Below are 14,800 nucleotides of genomic sequence, written 5' to 3' on the forward strand. Positions count from 1 at the left end.
GATACCAGTTGAAATGCAAAGGTATACATGGACACAAATATAAAAATGAACTCGTACCTTTTTTAGTTTATGAGTAAAATATATGTAAATAGCATAGTTATATAGTAATAATAAAAATAATAAATTATATAGCCATACGTACATAATTGTTTGCACATACATTATAATATGTGATGCAGACCAGTAGACAATAAATGCATAGATAATTATTAGGTTATTAAAATTTAATATTGCACTTAGTCATTTGATTTTGCAAAGATCTGATTCTTTTGAGATTTGTATGATATTGGAGCTCGCACTTTTTCTAATCATGATCTTGCAATCTTTAACCCACAAGTAGGCGTAGTTATATTCAGTTTTCAATTGGCGTGCTCGCTTCAATAATAATTTATTCGTTGGTGTAAGGTGATCCGTTACGTATATCCGGGTGGTGGGCGGGCCTGGAATATTGATGTCGTTGGTGGTGATGCCGCGGCGGGCGCGCACGGCCGCCATCAGCAGGTCCTTACGACGGCGCTGAGTGAACCGTACGACCACTGATGACGTGCGCACACTCACATCGCTGTTGCCCTCTCGCTGTTGCTGTTGCTGTGAACCTGCAACGCCCTGGGACGGGTACGGCCGCACACGGTGTATGGTGTCAATATCTGTGTCGCACAATTTGTGACCCACGACAGCACATAAGTCATATAATATAGACACTAGATTTTCACCCTTTTTCATAGGTATGCCGGATATTTCTACATTGTTTTTTCTAGAGAATTGATCTTGCAGATTGTTTTCTTGTTTCAGTTCAACAATAGTATTTTGCGCCTCAATTAAACCTTTATTTACATCAGAAAAGCAGGAAATTTTCTTTTCAGCAGTGGTTAGTCTCCCATCAAATTCATCAGACTTAGCCTCTATTGTGAATAATTTATTGTTTATGTCTGTGATTACAGATTTTATGTTTTCAAACTCATTTTTCATGGTATTAAAGTCTGCTCGAAAGCATTTAATTTCATTAAGTATATCAAATAAAGATGGCTGAGGACTGATGACTGAATCTTGAGAACTGAGCATTAGTGATGAGGACTGAGACGGCGGAAGGGGGTTAGGATGGATACGGCAAGAAACGCATCGCCATTTTTCCTTATTCTTTGACGTCATTTTTTTGTATTTTGTTTCCGAAATCCCCACACAATCATGGTGGAAAGGTTCTTCACAAAGCTCGCACAGCACATAATTATATATATATATGTATATATATATACATCTTTACATACATAAATTATTTAGGAGTGATATACAACTAAGTATAAAAAATCATTATTCGTTAGCTAGCAGCATAGGGGTTAGCATTTAAGTGGTCACGGGCTCAATCATTTCCTTTCAGAATTTGACAATTTATCTGATTTCCATTGAAACTGTTCCTACAAATTGGCATCCCTGGATTATCTCTCTCGCAAAATTTGAGTAAGTCAGCATCTTGATTTTTTTCTGATTTGTTATAAATACTGCAAATCTGTTCATAGATGTCTCTGTGGATGTTGATAGTATTTGCTTTGTATAATGTTTACAATGCTTCTGTAAAATCGTTAAATTGTAGCGATGTGTAAAGACGAATGTGCATGTTGATTGAATGAAATAAAATAAAATCATTTACACACCTACGTTGGTATTATTCGGTGACGAATTCTGAAGACGAATGGTCATATAATTGAATGAATAAAATATTTATATAACGTTATTATGTGAAGACCAAACTATATGTATGTATATATGTATGTTGATATTTAAAGAACATATTTCAATTTTAATGTAAATTATAATTCGAGATAGGCATAAGTAAAAAAAAATTATACGATACTGGTAAAAGACTTTTGTTTCGACACATACATATGTACATATGTACATACATTTGAGATAAATTTTCGAAAAGAGATTTGAATTTTTATGGGTGACATTTAATATTATGTAAATATTAATTTATCCCAAATCATAAGAAGGATCTACGAAAAAAGTGAAAATAACAGAACGATATTGTTCTGTAATTTTCACATTTTTCATTCAAGTATTTCACTCATCTCTTATCCAAGTAAATTGCTTTGTATACTGAAGGCAAGACTGAAACACTACCTTGACTGATAAATTCCGGAATAACAAGCTGGATTTACCAAAAGCAGAGGCACGCGAGAACAAAATTTAAATATACGACAAATAATAGAGAAAAGTGGAGAATTCAAGGCTCCCGTAATAATTTTTTCATAGATTACACAAAAGCTTTCGACTGTGACAATTGGAACTGTCTATGGAAAGTCTTAGAATAGATGAGTGTCCCAAAATAACTTATAACACTTTTTCATAATTTATACATATATGTATATGGAGGTACATAATACGGCTACAGTAAGAATAGACATGTTTCTTTCGGAAAAGTTTTCAGGTCTAAAAAGGCGTCCGACAGGGATGCATTCTGTCTCTTGATTTTTTTAACATACATACATAAGGAATCATAATGAGAAGATAACTCGACGGATGGGAAGGTCGAGTAACAATAGGCGGCAGAAAGATTTGTAACATAAGATTCGCAATCGACACGACGTTAGTGGGCAGCAATTAGGATGAAATGGCTGAACTACTACGTACATAGAATAGGGATAGAGAGTAGACACTTGCGTCAGAGATAAACAAAAATAAATCAAAATCCTATTCATTGACAGATTTGAGACTCTCATAAAATGCAACGCTCTAGAAGACTATGAGGAAGTCGACGACTTTATCTACCTATGTAGGTGCCTTGATCTCAAGGGAAGAAGGATGCCAATCGGAAATCCGCAGAAGAATAGGATTGGCGAAAACGGTATGGTCAGTCTGATAAAAATATGGAAGAGCCGCTCCATATATTATGAGAAAACAACAATTCGTCTGGTGCGATCTCTAGTGTTCCACATTACATTCTATAGAGTCGAGACATGGAGACGAATTCTGCGACTACCAATGCCCGCGAGACTCACGAATATCTCAATCCTCAAAGAGCTGACAGTCTAAGAGAGACTCCACAATATCTATGAAAGAGGTTCTTTCGAACTTTGGCCAAGAAGAATGTAGAATGTCTGGAGAGGCTGGTAGTCACCGAAACGCTGTAGGGAAGGCGAGCGAGAGGACGGTCTCTCAAGAGATGGTCTGACCAAATCGAGGAACTGGTGGGATCATCCCTTAACGTTGCTCTTAACAGAACCGGGAGGAATGGAGGTGAATCGTCAATCAAATCCAAGATGACACCAATACCCAAGACGCTCAGCATTAAGCAATCGAGAAAGAAGAATAATAAATAATTTCAACGTATCATAATTATATATAACTTGTTTATTTTTGATTAAAAAGTAAACGTAAAAACGTGTCATACATATATTTTATGAACTTGCTAAATTAACTATCCAAACCCATTTAATATTATATACCTGAATGAAATTGAAACTTTTAAATTCTAAGATGAATATTCAAAATATCAAAACATACGAGGATTATTGTGTAATATTGAAATATTATCGCATTAGACATATCCTTTGATGGTGATATAAGACTGAGCAACGCCTACGTTGCCGATGTTCCAATAAAATAATAAAAAAAGTTAAATCGAAACACAGTTAAAGCCTTTTTTCGATTGATACCCTACGTATCGCGAACGACCCGACAAAGGTGATCCCAGATCCCGCGGGATTCGGAATTGTTCGCGTGGAAATTGTGCCGCTAATCGCGTTCTGACGTCTCGAGTTTCCCCAGCTTTTCCACGAGCTTTCCATCTCGTTAGAATCACGCGCTCGCTAAACGTATCTTTCTAGTCTTACACCTACACTGTCTCGAAAAAGAAAATACCTAAAACGGCATTTTCTTTTATATCGTTCGTGGAAAATAGAACAATAAGAAAATTTTCCCATCCATGATTCGTACGCATCCTACGCGACCGGGATGGGGGAAATCGATTGCGCTTCCATCAATACCCGTTTATTGGCAAATATCTCATTATGTGGTATTTTTTCTTCTATCCCTATCTAAATGGAATTTAGCGAATTTTCGACAATTTGATTGATCGCTTTGAATATTTACCGACGACTGATCGTTTGTTTGTCTACCCGTCATCACTAGATGTAATTATTCATAGAAATTCAAATTCATATTTGGAAACAATAAAAATTACAAAAAATAACATTACAACCGAATTTAATTAAACTTCCAAAATTTCACATTAGGTATGCCCGCTGTGCAAACGTTACGCCACAATTCAAATTATGAAGAAAGAATCCTAATATTTGCAGATAAGATTTGATCGAAGGACCGCAAGGCAGTAAAATATTTTTATTAGACCTAAAATCATCTGCGGTGAATTTATGACCCAAAGCGTAACGCAAATCTGTCTAATTTTTAATTAGTCAAAATATTCATAATTTTATTGTATTTTAATATTTTATTTTCAAAAAAAACCCATAACAATTGCATAAGCATGTACATACATACATATCCAATATATAATTTCGAAAGAGACTTTGTAAGTTTGTATCTTTGGTTTGGAACTTCGAAAACAAAACGAAGTTTCTATGACGATAATTCAATTTGTTGAATTATCGTCAAAGAAACTTCAATAAAAATTATACCTATATTTTTTTTGATTCAAATAAATTTAATAAAAAAAACAAATGAATATTTACTATTAGATTCGCCATGTTTAAGCAGTTTATATTACAAACACTAAGCGAAGCCGGGTAAAACAACTAGTATATACTAGTATATTTCGATTTCAAAACAATACATGCTAAGCAAGATAGACTTTAAAATAAGTTTATCATATTCAAGCATCTTCCAATATCCAATATCCTCCCGTATTAATGTGCGCGTGCAGAATACGGGAGGAAAATCCTGTTCCCCTTGTTCCTGTTGTATCCTGCTCGCGCAAATTAAGTGAGTATGTACCGTTTACCATGCACCCTTTTTTATCTTTCGACTTAAGATCTTTCGATTTTCGATCTTTGCCTTCCGATATTTGCGTTTTCCGGCTTTTCACATTCGGGCCCGTGAGGTAGACCCGCATAATATACCTTATCTATATATCCAATTTATACTCGAGCATGACTATAATAACCTCAACGTTTAATACTGTTTAGATAATTCGGTTTAATGGAACAACACATATATTACAATATTGTATACATAGTTTTCGATGTATCCCACAACGGGGGGCTTGGTTCGTTTTTGCCGAGTGCACATTAATAGCGTTAAAGTCGGCGAGATGTCGGCTAGTGATTATCAACCCCTGTAAGTAATTGAATTAGTTCGACGCGGTCTCACCATCTCACCCCCCTACCCTCGCCGTATCTTACCCTGATCGAATTGTAACTTTCCTCAAGTCATAATAACGCAACCGTCGTATTTTGCGCCTTTGTGCTCTCGACAAACGGCACAGACAAACGAACTGTGGCACGCGTCGTTTGATGAGGTCACGCGTGCCACAATTTGATTGAAGGCAATTTCACTGGGCCATATTTATGTAATGTATAAAAACAAAAGGATATGACGGGGCAATCTAACGACTTTAAAAATGAAATATTACAAACATATGTACATATAAAACACTACATGAAGCGTTGTATTTGCAAATTTAATATATTTCGAACTTCATTCTTACAATATATACATACATATGTATATATTTGAAGGGTACGATTTAACGGTAAATTTAGAAAAATAACTTGGCTCTTTAGAACGAATCTTTGCGCATGAGAATAAAAGAAGTTGTACATTTTTTACATAGATTCAAGACTGAATTTTAAAGTACATGCTGAATATATTATAAAAAAAATGGCTAGGAAAGTGGGTGTTTTGTGTAGGTTAAGAAATGTTTTAAGTAGAAAAAGTAAAGTTTTAGTCTATAATACAATTGTCTTTCCACACGTAGTTTATTGTGCCACTATGCTTAACTTGTTTAGTTAACAAATACAAAATACAAAAATTACAAAATAAAGCTATGAGAGGTATTTTGAATGTTGGTAGATTAAAAAGTATTAGAAGTATGTTACATGAACTGCGATGGTTGAGTATTAATAATAGTTTGAAGCTAAGCACATTATCGTTTGTTTATAAGTTAGATCATGAGTTATTACCCGATTAATTTAAATATTATAGAATAAGAAATAGAGATATTCATAATCATTACACTAGAAATAAGAATAATTTAGTTGTAGGTAGAGTAAGAAAAATAAAGACAGCTGGGGGTGTCTTTCACAGGGGTGTACTAATGTATAACGCCCTCCCTGAGTGCATCAGGTCTTCTAAGACCATGGATGTATTCTTGCGAGGAGCAAAGAGAGCTCTCTGTGAGGGAAAGTACATATAAGTTAAATATAGAATTTTAGATATAAGTTATTGAAATGTATTTTTTTTTTTGTAAATTAGCTAATAGCTAAAATTATGTATAAATAAATAGTTTTTTGCCAGATAAAAAATATTCCATTGTGCAATATTTTATTTTTAACATGAAAAAACAAAAAATGTTTCGATCTTTTGACAATCAAAAAGTGCACAACTAAAAAATGAAAAATATGGTGCTTGGTCATTATATCAGTCGACAGATGTGGCAACATCAGAACAAAACGAAAGTGAATATATTTGAGATGCGCATATGTATGTACATACATATATGTAGGATTCGTTAACGCGCATTTCATTTATTTTAGGTTGCTTTATATTTTTCTATTATAAAAGTAACTTATCAAATGCCCGCATTTGATATTACAATGCTGACCTATGTAATTAAAATAACGGATTTGTGGTTTTATCAAATGGTCTTTTTTATTAAAGGATTTAAGTCTTATTTCTTATTAAGTGAACAAATAATATATTAGAGAAACATAATTTTTACTTCATCTATGTAATAGACGAAGTTTTGTGATCATGCGAAAATTTAAACACGTTTTTATGTGCTCTTTTGATTTATAATATATTAAAAAGATTTCTATTGCTGTTTTTTCTTTAATATATTAGAAAATACTTTTAAATTGTACATTTATATTTTTAAATGTTACAATATATTTTTTTTAAATTGTAAATATTGTATGTATGTATATAAATAAAAGTAATTTGAATAATTCAAATATTAAGAAAATACTTTACGAGACAAAAATATCAACATAAATATAAATTAAGTATAATATTATGTTCCATTAAGCAAAAAGATTATGTATATCTGTATAGTCTGTATAAAATACATTCAAATATTATATTTATAAACTTAAACAACCATACTTATATAAACACCTATTACGCTCGCTGTAGGGAATATTGTTCGGAATAAGATTCGAAATCAAACATACCCGAATTCAACCGAAAACATAATCGACCGGCTTATCGCATTAAAGCGATAAAATTAATAAGATTCTGCTTTAAAATAAACGATCGTCGCCGTTGGATTTCGGGGCAAAAACCTTTAGTGCGCCGCCGCTCGGAAAAGTCTATATCGCTTTTCCGATATCGACCCGATCGAGCCGATAGAGGCGAATTAGCAGTTCGCCGAAGTTCGGTTTCATGAAACGCGATCGTGTTGATCTCCACGAAAAACGCCCATGTAAATTTATCTTTTCTTCTATCCCGCATCCGCTTCCGGCGCAGTACACGAAAGCCTTCTATTTCATACATTTTCTCGTTTCCGGCGCGTCGTTCGTTATGTGAGAGACCCATTTTGGTTTCACGACACTCGAACCATTCCAAAGGGACTTTCATGTCGAAATATATACAAAGTTTCTGTATTAGATTATACTGTTAGAGGGTGCGCGCACGTACGTGTAATATGAGAATATTTACTAAATTTATCATATAAGAAAATTCAGAGATGATATTTTTAAGACGTATTTTAATTTTTGGTTACGTTTGATATGGTCAAGCTAACGTTTTATATGAACATAAAAACATTTTTTTTTTAATTTACCGAAAGAAGCTTTAAATCAAGGACTATACTTTTAAAATTGTCTCCCATTAAATTTAAATCGATAGTCATTTTCCAATTGCTAGTATCCCATATCTCCCACTATTAAAAGCATTTCTTCTGTTTGTAATTTATATCATTGCTAAAATTTATTTTTAAAAACTATTTTGCTGCTGATGTTATGTAAATTATAATACTGTTTGTTTCTGTTTTTAAAATAAATAAATAAATAGAAAAAATTCACAATGAATTTGATAATTTTGCACAAATTTAGCCTTTTGCAGAATTTGTTGAACCCAGCATGCATTACAATGCCACAATTCCCGTTCCCGTTCCCGCTCTCGTTTCCGTTCCCGTTCTTGTTCCCGTTCCCGTTCCCATTCTCGTTCCCGTTCCCATTTTTCGGTAAAACGCAGGCAGCGAACACGTTGGTCGCGACGCGAAAACATTTGCAAACATTTGCAATGATTCCCGTTTTTGGGCGATTTTTTTTCACAGTAATCTTCCCGGACATGCGTACATCCTGAAAGTTCTATCGCAATCGGTTCATTTTTTTGTATTTTTTAAGTATTTTTTTGACAAACAGAAAATAGTCAAACAGTCAGTCAGTTATAATATAACTTACTGATCATCTATTTACATAAAAAACAAAACGAAGTTACTATTTAAAAGTCAAAAATTGACTATACAAATGTTGATAAAATCCGAAGCATGCAGCAAAAATCAATATACCATAATAAAATAGCAGCTTTTATAAAGACAAAAAGAAATGTATCGAAAAGCGAGGATTGAATACTCATTAAATGTAACCGTTGTATTTATAACAGTTTTAATAAAAAATGTATATTACCGATACCTCCAATATATTAACTCACCATTTTTCTTATAGAAAATAACCTCTAGCTTCAGCTCGTGCTTAGACTCTAATGACTGTTCTATTTGAGTCTTGTGCTCATCTCCGGTATCGACTCCGTAAAGGAACCGACACGCGCATCCTTTCTGCATGATCTGAGCTCTGCTAAAGCCCGTCAGCTCGCAGAATCCGTCTGAACAGTAGACAATCGGGTACACGGTCGGCACTTGAGCGTTTCCCAACACGAAGTTGCTATCTGAAATGAGAAAAAATATATAAATATACATACATATGTAGTTTGTACACATATGTATACTGGAATGAAAGGGTCGAGAGACGTGTCTAGCGATACGTCTTCAGATCATCAATCATTCAGCAACACTCTTGTGGCGGGATACTAACGAGGATATCAAGATAGATTGCATCCAGTGTTGATTCAATACTCCGGAAAACGTATCGCGTTTCTATCTAGTTATTTTTTCAAAGCAATTTGTATGCATTATATGAGCTATAAAATTTCATCGGCGAGTGATAAATAGTGAGTGCGAAATTGCATGAGTTGCGTTTTTAAAAACGCAATAAACCAAACGGTTATTTATAGTTGTAAAATTACAATAGCTATCGCGTGGGCATACATTGCTCATTTTATATATTTATTTATTGATTGCGATAAAAATAAAACACATAAAATAATTACATTGTATGTACATATGTACATTGTACAAAATTTATATTAAATATAGATAATAAATAATAATATAAATAGTCAATGATTCGTTTTAATTAAATCGAATATTCAATTTTAATTTTATATTGACATTTTATATAACATTTATTATACACATGTAAATTTATCAGAATATCTAAACTTATAGATAATAAGAATTCAAAGAGGCAAAACTTGAATAATAAAATAAACAGTTACGAACTCTGTATTGAATTCAATTTTTCATTTCACAGAAATATATCACTTATAAATTATATATGAGCAATAAATTTATGAGATATCTTTTATGTAAAACTATATAAATTTTTCCCGTAACCGATGAATTTTCTCTCTAGCTTGAATTATTTTGCTTCGAATTACAAGCTTGATTGTTATTTTATACAATTAATCGAAAATTATAATGTAAAATCAACATTTTGTGAATACCATGTCAGTATATGTAATATCAAGAAAAATACAGATAAATTATAAATCAACGTAACTCACTCTTAAAATTAAACCGATCGCACTTTGATCATACAATAATTATATCAGCAGTGAAATTGCCCCGTTTCAAAGCGACAAGTAATGAATAAATAAACGGCTTTTAAATCACAATTACAGCTCAAAGGTAAGCGAAGTAAATTATTAATCTCGCCAACAAAACCGAATTACGCGAGTTGGTTGAGCGTTAACGGATAGATTAAGCGAATAATTTAAGACGGATGCAGATACCGATACAGACGCCAAAGAGTCGACAACTATACATTTATGTACGTGATGGATGAGATATTGAGCTAATCACAGCTTAAAGCCGCTGAATCGTGTCGTTATTGTCGGCAGATACAAAACGACAATATACGTATTCTACTATCCATTTTATAAGTAATCCATTCTACTGTTTCCGACATTTTAAAAATCCTTTCTTTTAACAATCTTTCTGTCAGGCGACGACATACTGATGCTATATTCTTCTTTAAGCTCATAAATGGTTTCCTTGATTGTTCTGATTACTGAATAAGGTTAATTTCAGAATCCCAGTTCGGTACTCTAGACGCGTCGCACTCTTTTCACTTGATCCTTTCAATACTAATTCCCAAAAATATTTTTATCTGCAGCGCGTTTATCGTATGTTTAACAGAGAGCTGAATGAGGTTGATCTATTTGGTATTTCCCTACATCAATTCAGGTCTAACATCAAGAGAATCTTGACCGATTGATTCATTTCTTCTCCTATTCTATTTTTCCAATATTTCCAATATTTTTATACTTTAGTTTAGTTATGTAATGTGCTATTTAATCATATTATAGCTTTCATTCTTTTCCTTTTCATTTGTTTATTTTGTATTTACCTTTTTCATTTGTTTTATATTTGTAAATTTCAATTTCTTCTTATATTCTATTTTATAACCTTTTCCAAATATTTTAATACTATAGTTTAATTATGCAATGTTCTACATATTTTGTCATGCCTTTATTCTTTACTTTTTAATTTGTTTTCCTTATATTTATCTTTTTCATTTTTGTAAAAATCTATTATTGTACTCGGATGTTACATATATTATTTATTTACTATTTGTTTTTTTATACATATCTATGTACATCCTGTCTGTTGATTTTTCAATTAATAAAATAAAATAAAAATACGTACATGCATGTATGTACATACATACATAAATATGTAGACAATGTATTCAATTTCACAGATAAGCTTTATGGCGTTTTCAACGCACGTAGATCAGTTCCGGAATTTCTATTACGGCTTAGCGTTTTTATTTTATATGCCGGGAAAAGGATGCAAGACGATCGCTAGCTTTGATCATAAAAGAAACTGCGTATAAAGCTTGTACGGAACGTGTTTGCATATTTCATATGAAATAAGAAAGATTCGCAACACGAAGATGATGCTTAGTAATAATTAGAAACAGTTTTTGACTTGCTTTGCAGCAATGTTGAATAAATATTTGGTCCAACTCGCGAACAAGCCCAATACATTATACCTATCATGAATATGTATATGTAACTACAAACTGTGCTCGGATGAACAATGTTTAATATACAAAATGAAAAGCACGTTTCATAGGTTCACTTAGTTGATTAAAAGATATGGAAAACATTAATGAAATTGCTAGAATAGTTCATTTTTTAGAAGACATATTTTGTATGTACATATGTAGATTCAAATGTGTATTTGAACAATCAGGGAACAGGGTTGTGGAGTCGGAGCATTTCAAGCGGAGTCGGAGTCGTAAAAATCAACCGACTCCGACTCCTTTTTATTATTTTCTTTAATTAATAATATTACATGTGACAACTAGAGTATCCAATTTTATTTAAGTAAATCCAATATAAATTGAAATTTAATAGTATCATTATAAAAAAAATTGTACATATTTTAATATATTGTAGCCAAAACCGATTGTTTCCACCGACGCATACCATTTTATTACATATGTATGTACATAATAACAATAGATGAAGTTTTGATATCATGCGAAAATTCGAACTCGAGATTTTGACTGATTTGAACTCAGAATCGATCACTGATCACATTTTCATGATCTGGAAAATATGTGTGTCCGTGAATTTGGGAATTTTTCGAACACCTATCGAGCCTACAGTCCTATCGAAGTGAAACTTAGTATGCGTTACTGAAATTCTTATCGACACGACTTAATTTTTATTTATCGAATTTTGTTTTGAGACCGTCTTATATATCCGAATTTTTTTATATTCATTTTTACTCTTGTTTTTTATTAAATTGATTTCATAGTGTATGAAATTCATACAAATGAACGTACTTACTTTTTATTTATATTATTTCATTGCCAATAATTCAATAAATTAGGTTGGGTTTTTTAATTCCTTGAATTTTTTTTATATTTTGTATGTCACTATTATTTTCATTACTAATAATTTTATACGTTGGCAAAAACACTATCTTACTAAAATCGCTTAAGTTGGAGTCTGAGTTTGGAGTCATAGTCGGATTCTCGGAGTCGGGTGATAGAGATAAGCTAGGAAAAATAATGTATATTTTATAGTTTATTTAATGATTACATATTATGTATGTATATATTTCACTATGAAGGTTCATATTCGATTATACGCCTGAAAATGACATTCTGTATAAAATTTTCTTTACACAATATTTACAAGCAGTTCATAAGACGAAATCGATTTCAAGTCAACAACCGACAATTTTCCGAGTCATTCTACCGAAACTTCTAAATATTTAAGCTACATATTTTGCAACTCAATATATGGTTGAATAGTATTCCTTTTAGATTTACATATTATATAGGTATTGTTTTCATCTCAGAGCAAAACGTTAAAAAATCTGAATATACATAGTTTGCTGTTCTACCATGTGAAATTATTTCTCAATTATAAGTTATGAACTACAGAGGAAAAAGACGGTGCTCTTTTTAAATACAAGCATATGTATTTAATAATATTTAAAACCAATAACTATCGTCAGTTCATTTAAATGTTTCCTGTTGGTTTGAAAATACATTTTCCGGCAAACTCCCTTGCGACAACAAAATATAATAGAATTAAACAAAACTTTTTAGTTAAAATTCATTTTATATCAGAGCTTTTATCAAAATCTTACTTAAACGCATTCTCAAAGTAAACACAACACATTAATTATACAAAGTTGCTAATAACGTAACGCGAGTTGGGAGTTAGTCCAACAAGGCGTTTCGAGTTTAAAACAATTTTATTGTTGTCTTATCTGTCTGTTTGCGCTTTTGATACATACATAGATATATCCGTACGAATTCGCAACGTTTTACAAGGTTTATTCAACCCGTTTGGCAAAAAGAAACAACGCCAATCGACGTCGGGGAATTTCAAACGTGTCTTCGAGATTTACCCGGAATTTTATTCTAACGAAAACATTTTACACAGCGAAATCTCTACTTATTTTCCGTAAGCATGTGCTCGAATTTCTGAAGCAAACGAATGTAAGGGGCTTTCAAAACCTTTCCAACAATCAAGTATCATTAGTACAAAATATTATGAATTTCCGACAAACCACAGACTTTCCACTGAAAATCTAATAATATGAATGTATCTGAGATGTCTATATATTTCACCGGCTTGAGAAGCACTCGATGTCACTCGTGCAAGTATGATTAATCGTTGATATTCTCTCGAGAAACAAGTGAAACCTTCAACTTCACGTGTTATGATATGAAAAATAACAACTCAACACTGTGAATACTAAGAACACGTGTACATACGTACGTACATAAATATAATACATATTTATAGCTAGCGTTGCCATACGTCCCGAATATACGGGACAGTCCCGTATTACTATTTGTCCAATTTTCTTGGCTGGAATATATTGAGAAATGGTCACAATCATTCCAAAAATTCAATGCGTTCGACTGGATGACTCTCAACCAAGTTCCTGGAAGAGAAAAAATAGAACGTACTATTGCAAGTAATAAACATCGATATTAGCAACACTCAGATTCCATTCAGTTTGTATATCTAAAAGAATATTTAGAGAAAAACAATACCAATAATACAATCTGCGAAGCAACTATGAAATTGCGTATGGAAGAAAAATGGCTGAAGTTTTTTCCTCATACGAAGTATATTGATCAGATGTTATGTTTAATAAAGCTATACAAATACATAGGTATTTGCCATTCCAGCTCATAATTTAAATGTAGAGAGAATATTTTCCCTAATGTCAACTCAATGTTCGGACAAAAGAAACAGGTTGTCAGTGGAGACGATTAAAGTAGGGATTGTAATACCGGTATACCGGTAAATCGGAATTTTTTTTAATTTAGCAGTATTTACCGTCAAGTACGGTAAATACTGCTAAAGCGATACCCATTTGATCGCGAATTAAGTACACGTACAAGTACGATATGTTATTGCTTAATATTACAATTAATCGATGCAAATGGCATATTATGGATTCGGTTGTCTAGAATTTGTTTATTTTCAGTATTAAATGTGGCTATTTCAAAATTGATAAATTTACTGGCAACAAAGACCAACCAAATCGTAATAAATGTGATCAGAGGGTTGTTTAATTTATGATCGAAACTATCAAATGGTTAAAACTTTAAATTAATAAATACGGTTGGTTAAAAATGAAAAAAATAATAAATGAAAAAATAAAATTTATTTATTTTTACGAATTTTCTTTAATGCACTTATAATAAATTATTCACCTGAGATTTATTTTTAATTATTTATGATTCATCTAGACTTATGTCCTTTTTAAGGACGATTCGATTTTTTTTTCGATTCTAAT

The 14,800-nt window shown here is 32.2% G+C and overlaps 1 protein-coding gene across 1 annotated transcript in view; it reads right to left on the reverse strand.

Annotated features, from left to right (window-relative positions):
• The window catches only part of Elk (Eag-like K[+] channel), an 88,622-nt gene that overhangs the window by 43,412 nt on the left and 30,410 nt on the right, over window positions 1-14,800 (reverse strand). Inside the window, exon 2 of the mRNA XM_077434958.1 lies at window positions 8,830-9,063. Coding sequence (XP_077291084.1) covers window positions 8,830-9,063 — 234 coding nt within the window. The remainder of the gene's footprint in view (window positions 1-8,829; window positions 9,064-14,800) is intronic.

Source organism: Arctopsyche grandis, chromosome 7 (genome assembly GCF_051622035.1).
Source record: "Arctopsyche grandis isolate Sample6627 chromosome 7, ASM5162203v2, whole genome shotgun sequence".
Lineage (NCBI taxonomy): Eukaryota > Metazoa > Arthropoda > Insecta > Trichoptera > Hydropsychidae > Arctopsyche > Arctopsyche grandis.